Genomic DNA, 23,102 nt, shown 5'->3' on the forward strand with positions numbered 1-23,102 from the left:
TTGTACAATACTTATATACCATGGATTAAAAACAATTAGTTCAGTACTGCCGAGGATAAAACAGTCCCCAGAATGTCACGATTAATTGCTATTATACGAATTTGTTTTCCTTTGTATTTGCCGTAGACAGTTTCTTTTACTCTGATTGTTTACGATCGTAATTTTTCCGTCGTTCCACAATTTTTTAAAAGAAAGAAAGACGAATTCTTGATTAATCGACGACTGATTACTGTAATGAAATGACCCACTGTAGCCCTATTATTGCTGGCAATTATGAAAGGCTTGAGATTATTTGATTGTGGTAAAGTAAAATAGGATTGTCTACTAAGAGGAGCGAAGCCTTCGTGAAGGATTTCAGAAGGAAAATCGGTTCCTATTGATATTACACATTCAGTTATAATGAATACAGTATGCATTATTACGTTACATTTTAAATTTTGCCTTTTTCATATCCTGCAGCTTTTAGAGTACAGGATTAATGTTAAGTTTAAAAAATTCGCAGCACAGGATTTACATTAAATTTAATATTTTACTCTACTGATTTAATTGCCTTCCATTATACGCCATACTGCTGTGTGTGATACATAAGATTAAACAAACCAATTTACCAAAGGTATAATGCATTAATAGGAGTAACGCGGCTGACAAGCCTCGGACGGGTCTTGAAGAGGAGCGGCGCGGCTCTTGTGAAAATATTGGGTCACCGTGCAACCAATTCATGTGGCATAAATCTTTTATTTATCTTCCGGATATTGACAATACTGGTAGTAAGAGTTGAAAAAGCAAGATTAACGACTTGAAAACACTATTTTTCGTCAGAAAATTTTCGATTTTTTCAATTGTTTTAGTTTTTAATAAAATTTTAATTAAATAGTCAAGAAATATTTTAATACAGCACTTGGTGTTTAAACAGTGGTTTTCCTGCAATGATTTCTTTGTTATTTGACACAACAGAATAAAATTTTTTGTGGATGTTGTCACTGTATAAATATTTATGCATTTAAAGTCAATAAAACTGTACTTAATATCGTCACATGTACAGAGGTTTCCGCACTCTTTCTGGACTTCTTATATGTAAGTTTCGAATTGTAGAATTTGAAAACTTTTCAGTTCCTGTTAAATTTATGATCAAACATAAACACAAAGGATATCTTGCTTTTCAAACAAAAATCGGATTTGAATATTTTTGAATGAGTGGTACGAAAGTGTTGTTATACTCATTTACGACACCTAAGATCTAAAGAATAAAATCGGAGAGTTTTTTTATTTATTAATTCTTCTTTAATCTATTTTTTATTTATTAAAATTTTATTTAAAAAATGCGCCCTTATGATTTGAGAAAAGGCAACAAATTGTAAAATTTTCTTTCCCGTTGATTTATGTTGCAGAAATGTATGTCTTTCAGATTATAATTTTACGATTAGAAATAATAAGACAACATTACTTATGTTTGTAGAGACATTAGGTATTTTTTAGAAGCAGACAAGATGAAAAATTAGCAAACGCCTTCACCGGGAATCGAACCAAGGACCTCTAGAATACCGACCTAGCGTGCAGAACCACTACACCACGAAGGCACGCCAGGAAGGTGGGAGAAATACCTTATATACACCCCCTTTTAAAGGGCGACTGGGCGCCAAATTGTCGGTGAGGAGAATCATCATCCAGCACCCTTTTAATTCGGGCGCCACTGTACAGACATTAGGAGTTTTGGAAGCAGTAACGATGTAAAATTAGCAAACGCCTTCGCCGGGAATCGAACCACGGACCTCTGGATACCGGCCCAGCGTTCAGAATCAGTACACCACGAAGGCACGCTAGGAAGGTGGGAGAAATACCTTATATGTTTCTCAATACCGTACTCCAGAAACAAAGCTACGACAATATCTGTACTTCATATCCGTAGTAGATGTAGTACTATCTGGATGTACCTGGATGTAGTAGATGTAGTACTTCATATCCGTAGTAGATGTAGTAGATGTACTACATCTACTATGATGATAGTAGATGATACTATGATGATAGCACTACATCTACTATCATCATAGTATCATCTACTATCATCATAGTAGATGTAGTACTACCAGTTTTGAATAACGTTGTCCACCATCGGAACATGGGCACTTGGAAGCCCGAATTTTGAATTTCGAATTTGTTTTATTAACTATTTCAAATTTTTTAAAACGTTAACGAATTTTTGATTAACAAACTCAACGAGTTCAAAGCGAACATTGATAGCGCTGTACGGGAAAAAAAAAAAAAAAAAAAAAAAAAAAAATATCTCCAGCGCGGCGACACTGTGTATCAAAAATTCTAAAATATGCTGTTTATAAATATATCTGTTGTTGAATTGAATTTTATGTGGTTTAATAAGTACATGATATTTAATAAATAAAGTTAACACACGAAACGTTAAAAAACTCTCTTTCGGGAGTAACAGAAAATCTAAGAGCTTTCAGATTTTCTTTTTACAATTTTTTTAAAAATTAATTTCGCTTTACGGTAAATTTTAACTTTAAAAAATTAACATTATTTCTTGAGTTTTGTAGTAATACTGCAGGGGCACATGCGTTCCTAAATAACTGCTGAAAATGAGCGACCATTTTGCACAATGTCTTTTAAGACTTCTAATCTTACATCCATAATAGTTAACAGACTATAATGGGAGTTATTTACATTCAGAATGGTAATAAAAGTAAGCATATTCGCAGCCTTTATATTGACTTAATATGACTTACATGGCAAGAACTGAATGCTGATTTCTAAATACAAACAACTATGAATAATAAGTTCTAAACGCAAGCAGCGATGCGTGGAATGCTGAAACTTTTCGACTCTGTGCAGTCGGAAGTACTCTAACAGATGCTTGTCAGTGGACATGGCATTTGAATAAAACATTTGCGAAACTTGCGTCTGTTATCTCGAAAGCATTGTTTCAGAGTGAATCTTTGAAGAGCAATTCATTTGCATATGACGAATTTACTCCTCTCTTAGTTAATTTATTAAATAAATAACCCGCCATTTTTAGCTGAAGCGCACGGCGTTTAGAGCAAAAGAGTTTGTTTTGAATAACAATTTCAAGAGACTAATCTTTTCGCTTGAGTGATTTCAGAAACTTATTTTTAGACAGGTATGATTTACTTTGCTGACATTAGATGGTGAAGACGCGTGTTTTTTAAAGATTGTGATAACTTTTGGCAAATTTTATTGAAAACTAGCCGACTGAGGCCAAAGCAAAATTTATAAATTTTATGTACATCGAAATAGAAAACATATAAAAAAATTTCAATATGAGTGAAATCGTTTCAATCTCTCCAAGCAACAATCAATTCTTAAACAATTTTTTTGTTGCCAAACCAGCAAACAAAAAGTTTTAAAACTACAGGTTAATTCGTATATGTATGACGTCATGATTTAAAAAATAATATAATAACTTTTTCTCAATATTAATAAAATAATCAACGTGGTAATAACAAACCGTGTCGATTATCCTAACCTGCAACAAAAAAGTTGCCAACAGCAGCTACTTATTTAAAATGCTGACATTAACAAAAAAGTTCGACATACAGTGATGCCACATGCAATCGCTTGCTTTCTTCAAAGTCAGAATATGATCTTATGTAAAAATAATATGTTTAATGTTTGGTAACTTATTTCATATTTTGTAAAATTTACAAATTTTCTATTAACAAATTCTACAATTTGAAAGAGAACAGTGGCAACACTTTTCGAAGTAAAGCAGATTTTTGTCTCCAGCGCGTGAGACTGTTGCCACTCGGAAGAATGAGCGCGAAAATTAGCGTTTTCAGAGATTTTAATTAATATCTCAGCTCATTAAAGTCGTACGAAGATGAGAAGGGTCGAAATAGCTTCTCACAAATTTTTGAAATCTGGAGTACCTCTCTCGAAACTCAACTCCCGCCGTTTCGGAGCAAATGATGCCACAAACTAATATTCTGACGCGCAAATATTTTAATAGTCTAGATTAATGTATTGATAATTTTATCCACTATGATGATCCCAATTGCTTAAAATAACCTAAGAAAAGAATTTTTTAATTGATTAGATATATGCATTTACCATCTCAAAAAAGGGAAATGGAACGAGAGAGATTTTTATTCGGCAAACATTTTCCCTGATATTTTTTATGCAAAGAACTGTGTTTGAACACCCTTTACTCGCTAAATTTATGTAATTAATTACTTTAGTTTGTGTTTTCATAAATTTTCATTTATTAAGATGATATTTAAACGATTAAAAGCAAATAAGAAAACAAAATCTATTTTAAATAATAAGGTAATATGTACTAAATGACAAAATTTCAAGACCGGCTAATGGAGGTCATGTCACCTAGAGGGTTTTAAACCGCTTAATTTAGCAACTTTCGATAATTCTCGGGAAAATTACAGTTCGCTGCAAAATTTCCTGAAACGCTCTTGAAAGAAATCTTTTGACTTCTCAAACAAATTGAAGTATAAGAATGAGCCCTTTTAGTATTCTCTTAATTTATATTTGATTATTAATAATAGTTAATGGTTCATAAACTATGACTGTGACTGATGCTAAATAAAGACGTATTACACGTCAATACATTCCAGTCTTCAGTCTGTTTAAATTATTTACATGTTAGTAAATCGCACAGTATATTAAATTTTGCATAAGAGTTCTATTTCTCACGTTTTGCAATCACTAACAGATTAAAGTTAAAATTCAGTGATCATGAAAACTTTTAAAATAGATAAATTCCTTTTTATGTGTGGGTAGTTTTTATATTTCTTTCCTTATCTGTGAATTGTAAACTGACAAGAACAAAAACGCTTATTGAAAAATTCGCAAAGAGAAATGTTGTTCAGGTTTTATTTCATAATTCGAAATGCCGGAATAACTGTTGAATTTCTTTTAATCGCAGATACCAAATTTTTATTTAAAATAACCGTTTGTATGTATTATTTGCGTTAGATGCGAAATTTTGGTTTTATTGTTATATTTCATTGCGCTTTCAGTATAAAATATCTTTAAATACTTATATTCATATTAAAGTTTTGTTATATATTACAGGACGAGGAAGTTAATAGAATAATTTACTGACAGCTTTGCTTCTGTGTTAATCCTAATCCTAATTTTACTATTTTTTCTTTCTGGTTTCAGGTGTGCATACTATACTAAAGAAACACTAGAAATAACACTTTTCTAAAATTTTATCTTCAATTTTTCTAAACAATGTATTATATACAGAAGCTGATTACATATTTTTAGACGATTTTGCTGTGCTGTTAAAAAAAGCTTCTCCTTTGAGTTTTTTTTTAAATGCTAGTATATTTTTGAAAGTATAAATTATCGTTTGCTTCTGGATAGTCTGCAAAATGTCACTTTTAAAGAAGCGGTGGATAGAAGGTTATGTTTGTTTACTTTTCGAAGAAAATTATTCGTATCTAATTATTAAAAAACATAGCAAAAGCTATGGTTTCTCAGTATCTAAAGCTGTGATAGGTAATGTTGTCAACAACGAAGGAACGTCAGAATTTAGCTGAAGTGGAAAAATTGTTCCAAATACGCATCTAAGGAAAAAACGGAATGTTTCGAATGTTGCAAAAGTAAGATTTTTAATGCTAAAAAAAAAATCCGCCAATTCAAAGAACAGATGCAAAATCATTCAAATGCTCAATGTCAACTGTAAACAAAATGATTAATGTTAATTTGAATTTTAAAAAGGAAAAAAAAAAAAAAAAGTATAATGTACATCGTCTTCCTCCAGGATATATCGCCGAACGCAGAAGACGCTGCAGAATTCTTTATGAGAAATACTTATCCGGACAAAAATCGGAAGACATTTTCACAACAGACGAATCTCAGGTGTACTTAAATGACTGCAATAAAAAGAGATCCTTTTATTATCATCAAAGAAGAGAAAAAAATCTTAAAACTTAGTTCAAGGAATCTAAAAGTTTTTCTGAGGTATTTATGATTGTTGCTGGTTTTTCATTTAATGGCAAATTAAAAATAAAGAAAGTGAAGAAAAGTACGAAGATGATCTCCACATATTAATCAAAAATATATTTCATACCTAATTTTCAAATATGAAATGACTTCTATTTAAACATAGTTAATCAATCAAAACTAAATTTCTTGATCTATCACCAATGTATTTTGCGGTTTTGGACTCCTTTAAAAAGCGGGTTGTCAAAACGTCGATCTACAACCTCCTTAGACTTTGGAAAGCTTTTCCAAAAGAATGGGATAAAATACCTCTTCCGATACTACAAAACGCTTTATTGTCTTGAAATTACGGTGTATAAAGATAGTGAAGAATAAGGGTTATCAAAGGTTTTTATATAATATGTTAAAAACAAGGACAATTGTTTTTAACATATTATATAAAAATAATATGTTAAAAACAATTGTCTTTCCATGCAAGTACCCTGGCCTGTTCAAGTTTTATTTACTGTTACAGAAAGCTATGAAAGAAAAAAAAAATTTTTCTACAAGATTTCATTATGCCAATACTTATTTTTTTGCTTATGTTATAGGTGCAAGTGAGCAAACACGGAAGCGTGATAATTGTTATTCCTTTCAAGAAAATACTTTATCGTGTATCTCATACAAGTAAGGTAAAACTCTTCGAGAGCTTTTGCAGATATTGTTTATTGGAAATTTTTTATTCTGTAATTTTTTTTATTCTGTAAACATATGAATACCTCTCTTTTTATGTTAGCCTCAATAATGGTAATTTTATTGCCAAGTAAATTTTTATCTGTTAAATATGCACTGACAGCTCAATATTAGTCAAACTCGATGAACTAACAAATTGCTTCTTTACAAGAAAAATTGTCTGAGTCCAGAAAGCAAACTGCAACTTCCAAAATGCATCACGTGAGAGATTGATATGGTTTTACGAAAACACATTCAGCGGGAAGGGAAAAAGAGAACAGTTCTAATATTTAAATTTTGTGATGAAAAATAAAATTGTACTTTCTCCGTTGCATATTTCGCATCATAATTTCCGCAAATCCATTTGTCAATTATCTATATGTTTCGGCCATCCTAGCTAATCAGTTTGATTGAAGACTGCATATCATGCCAAGACACTTTAAAGTATCTTTAACACTGTTAAGTATGAAGACACGGTTAAGTATGTTAAGTATATTTACTTTAACATTTCTCTCCCCCTCCACTTTCTTCCGTCCTTCTAGTTTTACTCGCGAAAATCAGAAGGAGAAAATTACACGCTATATGCTCTTTCTAAAAAAAAAAAAGTGCTTAAACGAAACACATAACACATTAAAAAGTATTTATGGCAAGACGGTATAGAGTTTGATTTTCTATGGAAGCATAAACCAGCATTAAACTCCTAGAATTGGATATATAGATATGACTATAAAGCGACTATAGAGTTTGATATATAGATATGACTACTGAGGGACTAAAGAGTTTTGACTATAGACTTTGCTATAGAGTTTGACTTTCTCTGGGAGCATAAACCAGCATTAAACTTCTAGAGTTTCATATATAGATATGACTATAGAGTGACTATAAAGTTTGACTTTCTCTGGGAGCATAAACCAGCATTTAAAGAGACGTTAAGCGAATTATCGCTATGTCGGAAAAGAATTGCAGAGTTTTGACAAGATTTAAAACAAACCTTTTTATTAAATCAGAACTAGAAAATAAAATGCAAGACGGCAATACTTGGCATGATCAAGCACCACTTGTGGCGATGAATCTTAAAGCAACAGTTAAATTAAAATTAAAATTTAACCAGGAGGCAAAGATTGCACAATTTAATTTAAAGATAAGTTAGAAATTCTCACCAGCGTAACAATTTAAATGACGCAGCTAAAACGCACAGACGAATTTACACAGCTAAAACGCAGCTAAAACGCTGGCAAATTACAAGTAACGTGGCCTCGAGAGGCAAAAACACTCTCTGTCTTGCTATCCAAAAAACCTCAGCTTTAATACTCCTTTACATCTCTGTTCAGAAAGCGGAAAACAAGAAATAATAGTAAAGGTCTAAATCATAATAACCGGCTAATTAAAATAATTATAACCCTAAAAAAATTTAAAAAGAAAAATTCCGAAAAGCTTCAAATTTTAATAGTCGCCAGAAAGGGTTTGTTAAGGTTATTTTTTACGCTCTCGCTGAGGTCGCAGGTTGCAGCCCCAACTGCTAACCCATTTCTTTCTGTCTTTTTAGCTTTACAATTAAGCATCATTTTCTACGCATTTACGCCATATGCAATTCAACAGAAAAATTTAAAAAATTTTAAAAATAACAGGTGTTTAGAATTTCTGATGTAGTGTTAAGAAGTGTTGGCATACGTTTTTCTTTTTCTTTATATATATATATATATATATATATATATATATATATATATATATATCTTTTCTTAGTTTATCATATCAGCGTAAACTTTTCTAAGATATCTTGCAAAACTTTTTTTTATCGTTTTATTACTAACGTTTCGTGTATTAAATTTATTAATTAAATATTATGTTCCTCGCACTTACGCCACATAAAATTCAGTTGAATAGCAGAATCGTAAAGTATTTAAAAACAGCATATCTTTAGAATTTCCCATACACAGTCTCGCGCGTTGGAAATTACAAAATTTTCATCCGTATAATATTGCCACTGCTCACTTTGAAATCTTTTAGTTTGTTAAAAATTCATTAAAGCTTTACAAAATATGAAATATAAAATTCGAAATTCAAAATTCCAGATGCACATGTTCTGGTGAAAGCCTTATTCAAAATCTGATTGCCCTAGGTAACGTCGTTTTTCTCAGTGCGAGAAACATACATACATATGTATGCAGATTCTTCATTATTTAATTAGTACAAAGCTATAATATTTCGTGGCAACAATTCAAACATTTAAAGTGATTCGCCGCCAAATTCCGTTTCGAGACTAATAGCCCATTCGGGCTAACGCATTTTGGGGTTAATAATGGATTAATATTACTGCATTCTGGAATTCAAAGCTGTTAGCTGTTAATTTCGGTAATATTACTAATACAATGCGTTTTCCTAGCTGTGCATAAATTTTACATTGTTACTATAAATCAGAAGATTTCTATACAACAATTACTAAAAATCATATTATCAGAATAATGCATTAATCAGAATTCTATACCGTATTTTCTAAACTAAGAAATCAGGGAATTAATATGTAAATGAGGGTAAGTGGTAGTAAATATGGTATTTTCATACAAAGTAAAATTGTACAGAAAAGCAGATTTTATTAAGCCTTTAAAAACTTCATTCTTGATTACTTATATGCCATAAAGTTCTAAAAATTTGTCTTTAATTCTAATTTCACAGTCGATGGCGTTTATCAACTTATTATTTGAAATAGATTTAACTACCTATCCCGCTTTTAATGAAATCAAATTTAAGCGTCGTCAGTAGAAAGAATACTTGAGCGGATTTTTTTAATTGCTTGTATTTTTTAAGTTTAATATCCGAAAAATGCCTTTCTTTTACATTTTGTAATTATAATTTAATGAGCTTTCTTCAGAGTTTCTGTTCGTTTAATTTTAACGGAATACAAAATTAAAGAGAAAAATTGATTCCATTGCATTTCATATGAATCCGATCGTCTGCAGACTAAAACATTTTTCTAATAAAAATAACATCTAAATTTGTTTTCAGTAACAAAAAAAATCTTATGAATACTATATTTAAATTCTTTTACATTATTTTCGTCTACATTGATGTTTATATAAATATAAATGTAAAAGAAGAGAGTCTGGAAACTATATTGCCTGTTCCTAAATTTAGTTTCGACAAAGATTTAACTCAAATGAAAGGAATCAAAGTGGTCTAGATTAATTCTATTATCAATGAGATTCGAAGGGATTTTAGCTAAATATAATTTTGTCCGGGTTTATTTCTGTGTCATACGAATTTGGCTTTGCTGCATTTAATTATATAAGGATTAAACTACCTGATTTCAGTTTATACATTAACAGCTCATTCTTTCTCGAGTAAACAAAGCAGTTAAATAATCAAATAAAGTGAACAAGCTCTGTAATTTTTAAGGAACCGAATTCTATTCAGTATATTTTAGAATAAGACAAAGTATCTTGAATAAAATCAGCAATATGCAAAACAATTGCTTGAAGCACAATCTAAACCAAACATATCTACCCTCTTACGCCTTGAACCATAAATTTCAAGATTCCGCTAATTCTATTCCAAAGGATTTATAATTAATATATGTTTTTGCAGATTTGTAAATGTCTTTTTGTATTCAGTTTCTGAAGAACTTATAATTAGTACTTATATTTGTTGATTTGCTCTTCTTTTTTGAACTCAGATTTTGAAGAATTTATAATCAGTATTTATTTTTTTTATTTTTTATTTTTTTTTTTTATTTTTTTGCTGATCTGTTCTTCATTTCTGAATTTAGTTTCTGAAGAATTTGTAATCAAGTCTTTATTTCTGCTGATTTGTTCTTTATTTCTGATATTTCAGTTTTGGAAGAATTTATGATCAATATATATTTTTGCTGATTTGTTCTTCAGTCTGCATTCAGCTTTCGAAGCAGTTGGCTATCTACTCAACACCATGCCACAGAAACTATTGATATTGCAAATAACACGATTCTCGTCTGCAAAATAAAAACTATGGAAAGCATTTTATAACAAACTGCAGAAAAACAAGTCTGTTTCTTTAATCCAGGCCGAGGTATTTAAATACTCGCCCTCATTTCCTGATTGCATTTCGACATTAGCAAGTAATTTATACTGTATTTTGCTTATCTTATGGGAATCATTTACAAATTTTAAAAAGAATTCTTTTCGTACTTAGAATAATAATAGTAAAGATAATATTAATTATCAAGTTGACATTTAGAAAAATCCATTAATTTTATTTATTTAAATAGTCTGTTTACGTTTATAAGTTGTAATTAAATCTAATTTTAATTAGTATGTATATAAGGGTAAAAAGAAAAAAAAAAGTAAAGAAAAAGAAAAATACAAAAAACAAAAAATTGTACTGCTTTATTGACTGCCAAGTACTTTTACTTTAATTCTTTATCATGCATCCAGGTTTCAGTAGAAGGAAAGCTTAAAACAATTATGATACTACCTGGAGTTTTATTAAAAGATGTGATTTTAGAAATTCTATACAAATTAAAAGTTTTTTTCTCAAAATAAATATGCTTAAAAGTTAAATAAGTTTTTTGAATTTTTTTTACCCTTACTAGTGGTCCTTAATGAAGATTTAAAATTAATAATTAATAAAAGTTTAAATTTTTGTAATAGTTTTCCTTTATAGGTCTTTAAAAGCAAATCTAAATAGAGTTGTTAGCTTACTACGCTAGAAGTCGATTACTAGTTTGCTCAACATTTAAATATATTTTACTTTTAGAGTAACTTAGAGTAATTAAAGTAATTTAGAGTAATTTCACACAACTTTTACTTTTTTTTATTTCACTTTTAAAATTCTGATTAAAAACTTTTTACAACTGTGTAATATATTATGTACTGCATTTTACTGCAAAAATTTAATGACTTTAAATCAAACGATGTGAGAAAATATTCTCAATATTTGCATTGAATATTCCCCTCATTTAAGGAAATATTTTCAGTCAATGGGCAATTTGGTGTCTTAAAACTAATTGTAAATTAACGTTGATCAATATAATTCTAAGCACTCATAAACGACAGAATAGTCTAGATTTCAGGATATCTTATTCTCTCAAATCTTTGCATCGCATGTTCGCCTCATTTTAGTAAATATTTTCAGTCAAGTTTTAGCAATTTTATATCAGAATAAAACTAAGTAAAACTTTACATTGATCAATATAATTCTAAGTACAGAATAGTCTAGATTTCAGAATGTCTTGTCCAGATTTCATTTTAACACCAGGTACCGTAAGAGTTTTTAATAAAAACATCAGCAATTTATTACTAGAGTAATTTCTCTCATATTAGTACTAAACGTTTTCTCGATGTTACAGTGAAAAATTGCCTGTGAATTAATTATATGCAGAAATAGGTAGCAATAGAAAGCAAAAGTGATTTTCTAAACTAATGTAATGAATTTGTATCTTTCTGCTTCTTACTTGCAACTGTGTATAGTTATCTATGGAGCTGCTGTATAATTCAAAATACTATTTTTAATATTAAATACAAAATATTATTTCTAATAAATTTATCAAAATAAATTTTAAACATTTCGATTTCAGCAAATTATCTAGCGTGCAATGTCTAGATATTTTTAGACAATTCGTGCCTTAAATTTAAAAAATATGCAAAAATGTATGGCAAGCAGACATTGCCGAATTCATTTGTTTGAAAATACTCATTCAAATTCATTTCTCTTCACTCCAATGCCACACATTTACTACTATTATCGTAAATAGCAAACAGCATTTCAGACTCCAACTGACAGCTTATAAATTTCCAAATTAAATCAACTCGTTTGATTTCTTTTTAAAAATGCCTGTATTCGATTACAATTTTATCTCTCAAAATGCACCAAATTTTCATTCTAATCGTGATATGATCTCGTAGAGATTTTCAATAACCTTTTGTTATTAAATTCATTGAATGTTCTGAAAATATCTAAGCACTTTCTTTATCGCCTAATAAAAAAGTAAAGGAAATCACCTCCAAGGAATTTCATGCAAAGACGCTTACGTAGTCATTACTCAGTTATCGGTTTATAGATGGTGAGTTTAATAAGCGAGTACTTAATTTTCGTTGCCTTAGTAGCATATTTCATTGTAGAATTCTCATGGCTGTCTGGATTTTATGTCGTGAATTCTTTCAGATTTCTTTTCGTGTGACTGAATTTATAGAGTTTTTATGGTCTGAAGGATCTGGATTAGAATGTTAACGTTGCATAAATAAATGCTGTAGACTTTTCTATAGACTTGAATCAGCTGGCATATCACACCCAAAGTAAAGCATAATTATTTGGATAAATCTAGGTGAAATTATACAATTAAATATTTTAGAAATCGATCGCAAACTTCTATAGCATCCCTCAACAACAATCCAGATGAAATATTTTTGGATCTGAATTCTTGTTTCGCAACATACCAACACATAAATTTGTAAAATATTACATTTTCTGCAATGAGCAAAGATATAGCATCCAAGAAGAAAACGATTTCACCCAGTAGTTTAAAGATAAAGTAGATATTTCGGAAGCTAAAATTCCCAGATGCGATGCATCCCTTTAAAATTTATACTAATAAATTTACTAAAACTTTTAGATTTTAGTAGCTCGGGATTTATCATTCCAACTTCTGTGTTTAAGATTGCCTTTGATTAGGCAAAAACAATACTGGAACATAAAACACTGCAAATCTAGATATTATGCAAAAATATTTGGGACAGGAGGAATTGCCTTTCGAAGATTTTACCATTAAACCATTAAAGTTTTAAAAAAGTTAAAAATATATTAAAAAAATAAAATGCAACTACAACTGGTCTCATCATATAAGGTTTAAGACCTAACTGAATTTAAAGCTAAGCGTTTAAAACAAGGCTACTAATTTCAGAATTAATACCCTAGAGTATTAATTCGGAAAGTAGTAGCTAAAGTATTTTTAGATCTTATACCCTAGAAACTAAGGGTATAAAATCTTAAAATCTTACAATTTAAATGAGATGCTCAAAGTGGAAAAACCAAATGGCAAGTAAAAAATTATTACGCTACAGTTTCATTGTAAACTAACGCCACTTGGAGAGTCTGATACTTATTTAATAAAGAAAAGTCTTAATTATTCAAGACTTAGTTGAGCATTTATTTTACTGGGTCACTTGCACTTGCCACAAGGATTTTCTTCAAGAGGTAATACTTTCTATCTATTATGTCACAGAGCAAAATCCGGGAGCTAAAAGCATTAAATTCTACGAAGTTTTGTTTATTACATTTATTACGCAAATCGTCTGCGTAATAAGCAGTTTCAAGGAAACTAAATCTAAAATATTTTAGTTATCTCATTAATACATAGAAAAGTAATATGAAATAATTATTCATATTTTATAAGTCATCAGGAAACTTCTAACTTCCTAGAAAACTGCTAATTCTTAGTTCCTTTTCCTTAACGCATTGAGCCCACCAGCGGCCGAGCGGTAAAGACGCTGAACACTGGTAGTTCGGTCTGAGGTTCGAATCCCGCGAACGGGCTGGCTGCATGGGCGTTTTCGTGGTTTTCCCCATGTGTAACGTGTATACGAGCCAGTTTCCCTTAGAAAGTCCTCCACGAAAGGCACCCCTCCCTTTAGGCAGATAGCCCTCGTGTGCTTTGCCATAATTAAATACACCAACACACCAACACCAACACCACCTTAACGCATTGATTCTTTTTCATAAGTGCAGTTATTAGAAACATTTGGTCTTATATTTTTAAGGCTGCTTTTCATAATCGCTGGATCTTAGTATTGTGAAAGGATAAAGCAGAACAAGAGGAAAATGCAAATCCAATCTAATTTGTACCATTTGTACATAAAAGTATTAAGTCTGTTCAGCAGCCAATATTTAAAAGGAAAAAAGAATAAAAGTGTTTTTTTTTTTTTTCAAATGCTAGATAAAGAATATGAGTAATTAACAATGAGCCATATAAGTATGGTTAATACCTGTCATTCATCTTTTTACCATATTTGTAGAGATATTAGAAGAATTGGTTGGCTTTAGTTGAAAGTAACATTTGTGTTAATAATAACTAATAAATAGTATAATATGCATACAAGAAGCCTGCGCACTTCCTTGAATTACTTGTATTAGAATTATAACTAGAATAAGCATAAATTTCTTCATTACAGATTTATGTTCACCAAAAAGTATATTATTCATTTGTGAAAGGAGAGATATGAAATTTTCAAATCACCTGATATTTCGCATGTAAAAATACTATACATGAGTTCTGTAAAACAGATATAACTCATTTCTGTATATCCTTAAAATTATAATGATAGTATCTGCATGTACATAGGGTAAAGGTCACGTAAATCATATTCTCTAAGAAAAAGTGATCATAAATCGTAGGATCTTTGAAAAAATAAAAATTACTTATGGTATTAATATCTTGCGTTGTTGTTGCTGATATTTATTACAGTAAAATTCCATGTAGTTTACTCCCTTGGATAAAATTAATAACATTTATGAACACGAACTTATTACAAGTTAGACAACCATTATTCTAAGTCGTACCATATGTACCTTAAGTCATACTATGTTTAAAATTGAACAATTATAATAAAACTTTCTTTTTCTCAATTTATTATGCAATTAATTGCAACAATGGTCACAAAGATATTTTTGCATTTCTTGTCAACTCCAAGTCGTGTACCCATCCTTTGCATTTTAGGCGCTGAATCATATTCTTTTAGCGGGCTTCTTCGCAATTGTTATAAGAAGACAAACCCGATGTGATAAATCGCTTTGCCGGAAAAGGCGCAATTGGCGGGATGTTACGCCTAATATTTCAAAGGTGCGACTTAAGAGGTGGTACGACTTGCGCAATCTAACCCTATCTAATCCAACACAGTTGGAAAAAACATGGCAACATAAAGGAATTCTATTGCCACAGCAAAGAGTTTAGAATTGCAAAGAATTTAATTAATTTTACAAATGGCAATAGAACAATATACTGAGAATTTTAATTTGCTATTTTTAATAGTATTTTTGTTTTAATCTGTTGCCTTAACCATAAGGCCGACTATTATCGGCCAGAGGGGTCGCAAGACACTCGTATATTACATTATAAATTCATCAGAATAAAAAATTAAATGTACGAAGTACTCTTTGAAAACTCTTGTAATGAAATTACGGAAAAACTGAATGTTTTATGTCTACATATGAATGTTTTGTGTGAGAATTTATATATATTTTTATGTTTACATATACAAGTGTTTTATTCACATATACATGAATTGTGTACTTATCTATATATGATAAAGATATTTTAGAGGAAAACAAACAAAATGTTTAATTCTAAAAATAATTAAATATAATTTCGTTATTTTTACCAGAAAGACGTTTTTGTACTTCTTTAGTTTTTACTTATTAAATGCATTAGAGTTTTAATAAGAGGACATATTTTGTTCCAAATGAGTGATTAATTGTCTCAGAGTTCAAGCAAAAGAACCGTGCCAAGCAAAGCAACTAATAAGAATGATGTGTATATAAAGTTGGGGATTTAAGCGGAACAATAAAATGATGAGCTTACTCCTCACTTTGATCAAGCGCATGACATTTAACCTGGGTATCTTTTGGAATACTTTTGAATAAGACCTTTCTATAAGCCATAATATACTTTTTATTTTTCTATGTAATTCAATTAATCTAATTTAAATCTTTCTTTCTAGGCATGCGAATCAGTCCAAGCTAAATTAGTGTTATATTGTACAAATTTGATATATATATAAAGAATCTGTGTTTTTTCGCCTCTACCTCAGTCGCTACTATAGCTATTGTCACCAAAATTTTTGCAATTCTTATCTGGGTTCTGGAAAAGGTCGACATCCATCTTTTTCAGGGCAAAAAAAAAAAAAAAAAAAAAAAAAAAAAAAAAAAAAAAAAAAAGCTAAAATCAGAGATATTAATTAAAGACTCTGGAAATGCTAATTTTCGTCCTAATTTTTCAGAGTGGCAAGTCTCCCACGCTGGAGATGAAAATCTGATTTATTTCGAGAAGCGTTGCCACTGCTCGCTTTCAAATCATACAGTTTGTTGATAAAAAATTTCGAAATTTTAGCGTTTTAGCATGAAATAAAAATAGCATTACCAAACATTAAATACACTATTCTCGATTCCCCAAAATTCGTGGGAAGCCATATCGACAATTCCCATCTTCGTACGACTTTAATTGAAAACCCTGAAAGCACTAAGTTTGGCACTCATTTTTCCGAGTGGCAACAGTCTCGCGCGTTGGAGATAAAAATGCTTTATTTCGAAAAGTGTTGCTACTGCTCGCTTTCAAATCGTACAGTCTGTTAAAAAATTCGTGAGTTTTACAAAATCTCTACATAAAAAGAAGAATGTGTGTTTGTTCGCGTTATTGATTTCTGATCTATTATGATCTATGTTTGGCCATATTTAATCGACTAAAATTGAATATAGGTGAAATATTGGATGGAACTTGAGCTTTTACGACCATTTGATTAGAAAGACGAAAATCATTAAAAACTGCGTGCCATTGTTGCTGATATAATGAGAAAGAATTAGTTTATTTTTAAGGAATTTTTTATGTGGTTTCCATATCGTATCAGACTGAAAATTTTATGACTATGAATTGTATTTTTTGCATCATTATTACAGAAGGATTACAGCGATATGGTTCTTTCTGTTGTTAGATACATTACTCTCAATTTAACTTAACTGGCATTGGGTACTTCCGGTAATATATATATATAAAACAAACTTTGTCTAAAAATTGGTCTTTACATTGAAGGTTGGCAACCATGTAATGAGTTGAAAAAGGGACAAGAAATCTCTTTAAATACGTTTTAAAGACAGCAACCGCACAGCAAATTTGTGTACTGAAGCATAATTTAACATAGCTTAATATAGCAGAAAATTTTAGCCGCATTTTATTACGGGATTTTCCCTTTTCAATACATTTATTTCAACACGAATCATCTCTGTTTATTTTTAAGCATAAATTTTGCATCAGTTTGGATTGGCTATGTCATCTCTTCGAATCTTCTTTGTCTAGCACTTCAGGAACTGAGTGTTAGACAAAGAAATATACTTTTCTGTTACATTTATTTCTTTTCCAAGATATATCAGATTTATTTGGAAGACGTATCACGCCACGGCATCAATAAAAAAGTCATGAAACTCTTATATAGTTCCACCATGTCGGTTGTCTTTTAAAAAATAATTACATCATTACTAATACTGTGTCTCTACTGAACAATTCAAGAACTATTTGCGATTCTGGTTAATTTCCAAGAATATTTCTTCCCTTTCGCTAACTCCAATGCAGAAGCATGTGATTCTCCTAATTCTTGAAATATGATCAGAACATGCCTCCACCTCTATAAAATACCTCTTTTCAGTATATACGTGTGCTTACATTAGCAACAGCTACGTTAAATAACAATATATATATATATACAGACATATGCTATTACGAACTATCTGCTCAATTTGTTTTATTCACAACAGCAGGTAAATTTCCATTACTGAATTATGAATCGATTGTACTCCCCCCCCCTTGTTAGGAGAGAAGCCAAGAATATCAACTATACTATTTATAATCACAAGCTACCTTCCCATATTAACTGCTGGTAAGGAAAAAAAAAAGTTTCGTTCGACGATTAGAATAGATTAGATAAGAATCAGTACATCATGCTTCAGTGAGCCCATTTTTCAAATTCAAATAATGCGAATTTGCATGTATTTAGTTATAAAAGAGGCTCTTTCCTTTAGGGTTAAGTTACCTAACAAACAAACAATTATAAATGAATATAAAACTAGTATTAGAAATTTAATTGCACTTCGTAATATACCTGAAAGTTCGAATTTCATTCTGTCACCTTTTCGATACGTTTTTGCCTAGGAATTATTGCATAAAATGCTTCAGAAGAGGCAGTTTAATCCCGATACATCTAATTACACCCTACTTTTCACACATCTGATTCTTAAGTTGTTGCATATTCTGCCTTTTTAAAAAATATTTCGTATGTATTCCTTCTTAACAGGAATGTTAAAGGTGGAATAAACAAATCTATATGGAAAGTTGGGGAGGGTATTTTTTATGCTTAAAACATTACCGCTTACATTACAAATGTGCTAATGTCAACAGATGTGAAAATCATAAAGCAATGTCTTTTGAATTAATAGAGCTGAATGGAGGAAAAATTTCCTTCAGCATTTCGCGTATGATAATAACAATGATGCAATTTTAGATTCTTAATCACTTCCACATCAATCAGTATTTTTTACAGTAAATTATCATATGTGAGTACATGTGAACGTGTTTTAGATTAACTTCCTCACCCACCACCACCAATATCGTTAAATCCTTAGCTTTCGTTTCATTATAGATGGTTATTACTTTAATTGCAATCTAAACTTCTAGTGAATAAAAATCAGTCCACGCAGTTGGTTTAATCACATTTGCTCCTTAATTGTTTCATAAAATAAAAGAGCTTTTTGAAATTATTAATAAAATATTTTTAAGAGTTGTCATAACTCATAATTTATTCAAAGATCATATCTGTATAAAAAGTTTGTAAACTCTTTTGTCTTTTCATTGTAAATACAATAAAAAAATTGTTTTCATTATACCCTGCTTAAAATGTATCGAGAAAAATCATTAAAGTAATCCTGCAAATATTCTAAATTTATTAGAGCTGAGCCTTTGCTAGTATTTGTAAACAGAGAAGATAATCAACAATAAATATGATTTAGTTACATTTTCTGTTTGCATTTAGAGTTATTTTAGGAAACAAAAAAAGTAAAACACACATTTTTCTCATTTATATTTCGCATTAAACGTATACCTTAAAGCCCCAAGATAAGATTTCATCCCCACCCCTGTGTGCACGAGCACACCTTTTTATTTTATGGAAAATGTAATGAATGGGCAAAACTGCTTCATATATTAAAAACCCTTAATTTGTTATGCTTTTTTATCTTGCATTATATACTATTCACGATTAAACATATTGCCATATATTACAGGTTACCATAATTTTTAATTATAAACGACTTTCACAGCTTTTATTAGTAATTCCAAAAAGAATATTGGAAAGAAAACTCTAAATGCAACTTGCAAGAAACTGCCACCTCCTTCTAAAGAATAGGGTTTAAAAAAAATAATAATAAAAAAAAAAATAAGTAAATAAAAATAAGTATTTATACCTCCCCAACTCATCGGCGTTCTGAATACATTCAGAAATGAAGAAAAAAATCAGAAAATAGATATTTAAAAGAACTTTTCAAAAGTGAATCTGTTAAATCTTCCCTTTTATTCAAATACATATGTAAACAATCAAATTAAGCACATGAGGGGGTCGATAGGTAGCCCATTTGTTCGATGAGTAGCATTTAAAATAGATAAATATATATAAATCTCGCCTAAAAGTACCGAAGTATCATAAAAATGAACGATCGTCAAATTTTCCAATAATTTTGATACTCCGATCTCGGAGTATTAGTGAATATCTCTTTGCGTTTCGCAGCACGCTCAAAAGTGATGATGTAGTAGAAAGTAAAATGTTACCTTTTTTGCCATGTCCATGAGAGTTCGGATCTCCGGGGCCCCCAGTTCCACCTCCCGATCCAACGGGACCTCCTAGTCCATTAGCCGCGGCCGTTAGACCGGCCGGCGTCATGCTGAGGATGCCGTCAATGGAGTAGGGCACCCCGCCGGCCATAGCCGCAGCCGCGGCGGCCGCCTGCCCGTAATCAAACGCTGCTGCATGATGATGATGAGCCGCTGCTGCATGGTGGGCCGCCGCCAATGGAACGCTGTAAGGTGCAATAGGAGAACCGAAGTGCATGTACGGCGACGGCAAAAATCGCCCCAGTCGTGCCAGCACGTGACTGTGCGTGTGTCCGAAAGCGGGTTCTAAAAGTCTCGTGTCCATCCTTAGGGCCTGGTTGTTGTCACAGCATTACTAAAGTTGTTCTAAAGTTCGCTAAGAAGCCCGCATTGTCCTATTTTCAGCAACACTTTGAGTTCAAACACGTTGAGCAGAGGCGCAAGAAGAAGCGGCAGTGTCACCCTCGTTTGTTTTGACAAGCAGCACAAAGTCTAACAACGGAGGAGAACAACAACGGCTTCACATCGAGCCATCCATGCTACGCCTAATTCGCAACCAACAGCCGCATCAACGGCTTTCCGATGGCAGAGCGATTCCTCCCAGTGGATGACGTCACACACTAAGGTAGGCGGGGCTTCGGCCAGAATTACCCATTTAGCGGCGCACCAATGAAACTCGAGGAAGGCGCGGTTCTGAGTATGTGATTGATGGATTAGAGGAGAATGTAGCCGCTGACAGGCGTTGCCGATCGACGGCTCAAACAATCACTTTAGGATTCTGCACGATGTCTTTATCATCGTTAAGGCAAAAGAAATATAGATTCTTGTTCGTGAGTTCTTTCTTTCCCTCGTTCATTCTTAGACCTTTATTTTTTAATACACGATTTTAGCGTTATGTAATGAGGTTATTTACACTTTTTCGATAACTAGTTTTCAGTAATGCTATTTATAATTACTGACGTGACTATGTATGGATGGAAGTAATCTCTTAAAGTAACAGGAAATTAAACTGCAAAATATGAACTACTCCAAAAGACTACATTTTTAAACATTCTTTTCTTGTAATCCTCAATACAAACAGAAATAAAGTCCGTTTATTTCTTGTTTGTTTATTTATTTGCTATTAGCAAAAAGGAACGTTATCCCAGAAGCAGTACTAGTCTCGAAACGGTATTTTGCATCTAATCACTAAAAGCGTTGAATCATATTTCAGACTGTTGCCACCAAATATTCCCCCACTGTGTTATATTTAAAGAAGTTAAGTAATGAATAATCTGCAGGAATGTTTCTTGCTCTGTATATATGTTTCTTGCACTGTGAAGAAACCATGGTACCTAGAGTCATTCAATTTTGAATAGCATAGTCCTCCTCCCGAATATGGCCCCTGAAAGGCCGAATTTAGAATTTCGAATTTGTTTTATTATATCTTTCATATTTTGAAAAACTTTACCAAATTTTTGATTAAAAAACTCTACGATTTCAAAGCCACCAGTGGTGGACTGAACGGATAAAATATTTTTATCTCCAACGCGTGAGGCTCTCTGTCGGAAATTCTAAAGGCATTTTTAAACATTAACTCAAGGGGGGTGTTAGCCCAAATGCTCTCGAAACGTGTATGTGTGTGTAAATGAAAAAATGCCACTTTGGGAGAAATATAAAATCTGAGAAGCTTTCAGATTTTTTTTAAAAATTATTTTCTTGTTTTTGTATGGAATTTTTTTATTGACTCCTTTTCATGTTTTGCTATATAAAACATGTTAAATTGATTGAAACCGATAAATATTATTGTCTGAATAATTTCAAAAGAAGCAGGGAAATTTTTGAGAGAAACGTATAGCAATAAGCTATATAACATTTGATTCTCCCGTATTAATTAGGAAATTAAGTAGAACCATTTAATTAGGAGATAAATGCAATAATTTGATTAGCAATTAGGTAAGGTGTTTAAAAAATTAATTCAGGTATGAATTTTGGTGAATTTTGCTCGTCACATGGTGTTGAAACACTTCTGAACGTAAAAAAATTACATTAAGAGTCTCTTAGACATCACACTACATAAGCTTGCATTATATATTGGAATTTCCAATCGATGGCATATAAGTGTACACCCATTGATTGGAATTTATATTCAATATTATGTTCATACACATAAACACAACGCGAAAATTCACTACTCTGGAACTTATTCATAAAAGTCATTACTTATAATAACGCAGTATATTTTTAAAGACGAATTTTCAAAGAGCATATAGATGAAGTTGTTAGGTACTGTAGAAGAACTTCTTAAATTCACTAAATTTATTTAAAATATATATATATATTTTAAAATATATATATATATATATATAATTAGATCTAAAACAGGTTATTTTTCCATAAAATTCGAAAATTTAATTATTCTACAGAGGGTAGGGCCTCGAGCCCATGTACCCTGGTGTCTGACATCGTTCTACTGGAGGAAGAATTTGGAAGGTGCTTTATATGTTAGCTGCTAATATTTAATTTAATAAGCGCTGCACAGGTAATTTTTCGTATGAAAATTGATAAGAAATATTCATGTATATTTGTAACATTTTTTTTTTTTTTTTTTTTTTTTTTTTTTTTTTTTTTTTTACGATTCCGTAATTAAAAATTAAAGAATTACTGAAAACTGAAGTGACATAGTGAAAACTCAAATCTATACAAAATATGAGTTTATTGACAACGACATTCACAATAAAATGGTGTTCCTAAATCAGTTATAATTTTAAGTGCATGTGATGATGGGAATATTTAAAATATTCGTGGCTAAAAATAAGTAAGAAATCATGGTTAAAATTACGTAATTTAGTTTCTCAGTGAATATCTCTAAATTATGTTTAAT

General features: G+C 31.0%; 1 protein-coding gene across 1 annotated transcript in view; it reads right to left on the bottom strand.

Moving 5' to 3' along the window:
* Positions 1-20,797, bottom strand: part of LOC118181207 (uncharacterized) — a 323,394-nt gene extending 302,597 nt beyond the window's left edge. Inside the window, exon 1 of the mRNA XM_085814055.1 lies at positions 20,198-20,797. Within this exon, the coding sequence (XP_085670181.1) occupies positions 20,198-20,564 (367 nt within the window). The 5' untranslated portion in view covers positions 20,565-20,797. The remainder of the gene's footprint in view (positions 1-20,197) is intronic.
* Between the last annotated feature and the right edge of the window lie 2,305 nt (positions 20,798-23,102).

This window comes from Stegodyphus dumicola, chromosome 3 (assembly GCF_044657685.1).
Source record: "Stegodyphus dumicola isolate Sdum_Otavi_A_Nest chromosome 3, ASM4465768v1".
Taxonomy (NCBI): Eukaryota; Metazoa; Arthropoda; class Arachnida; order Araneae; family Eresidae; genus Stegodyphus; species Stegodyphus dumicola.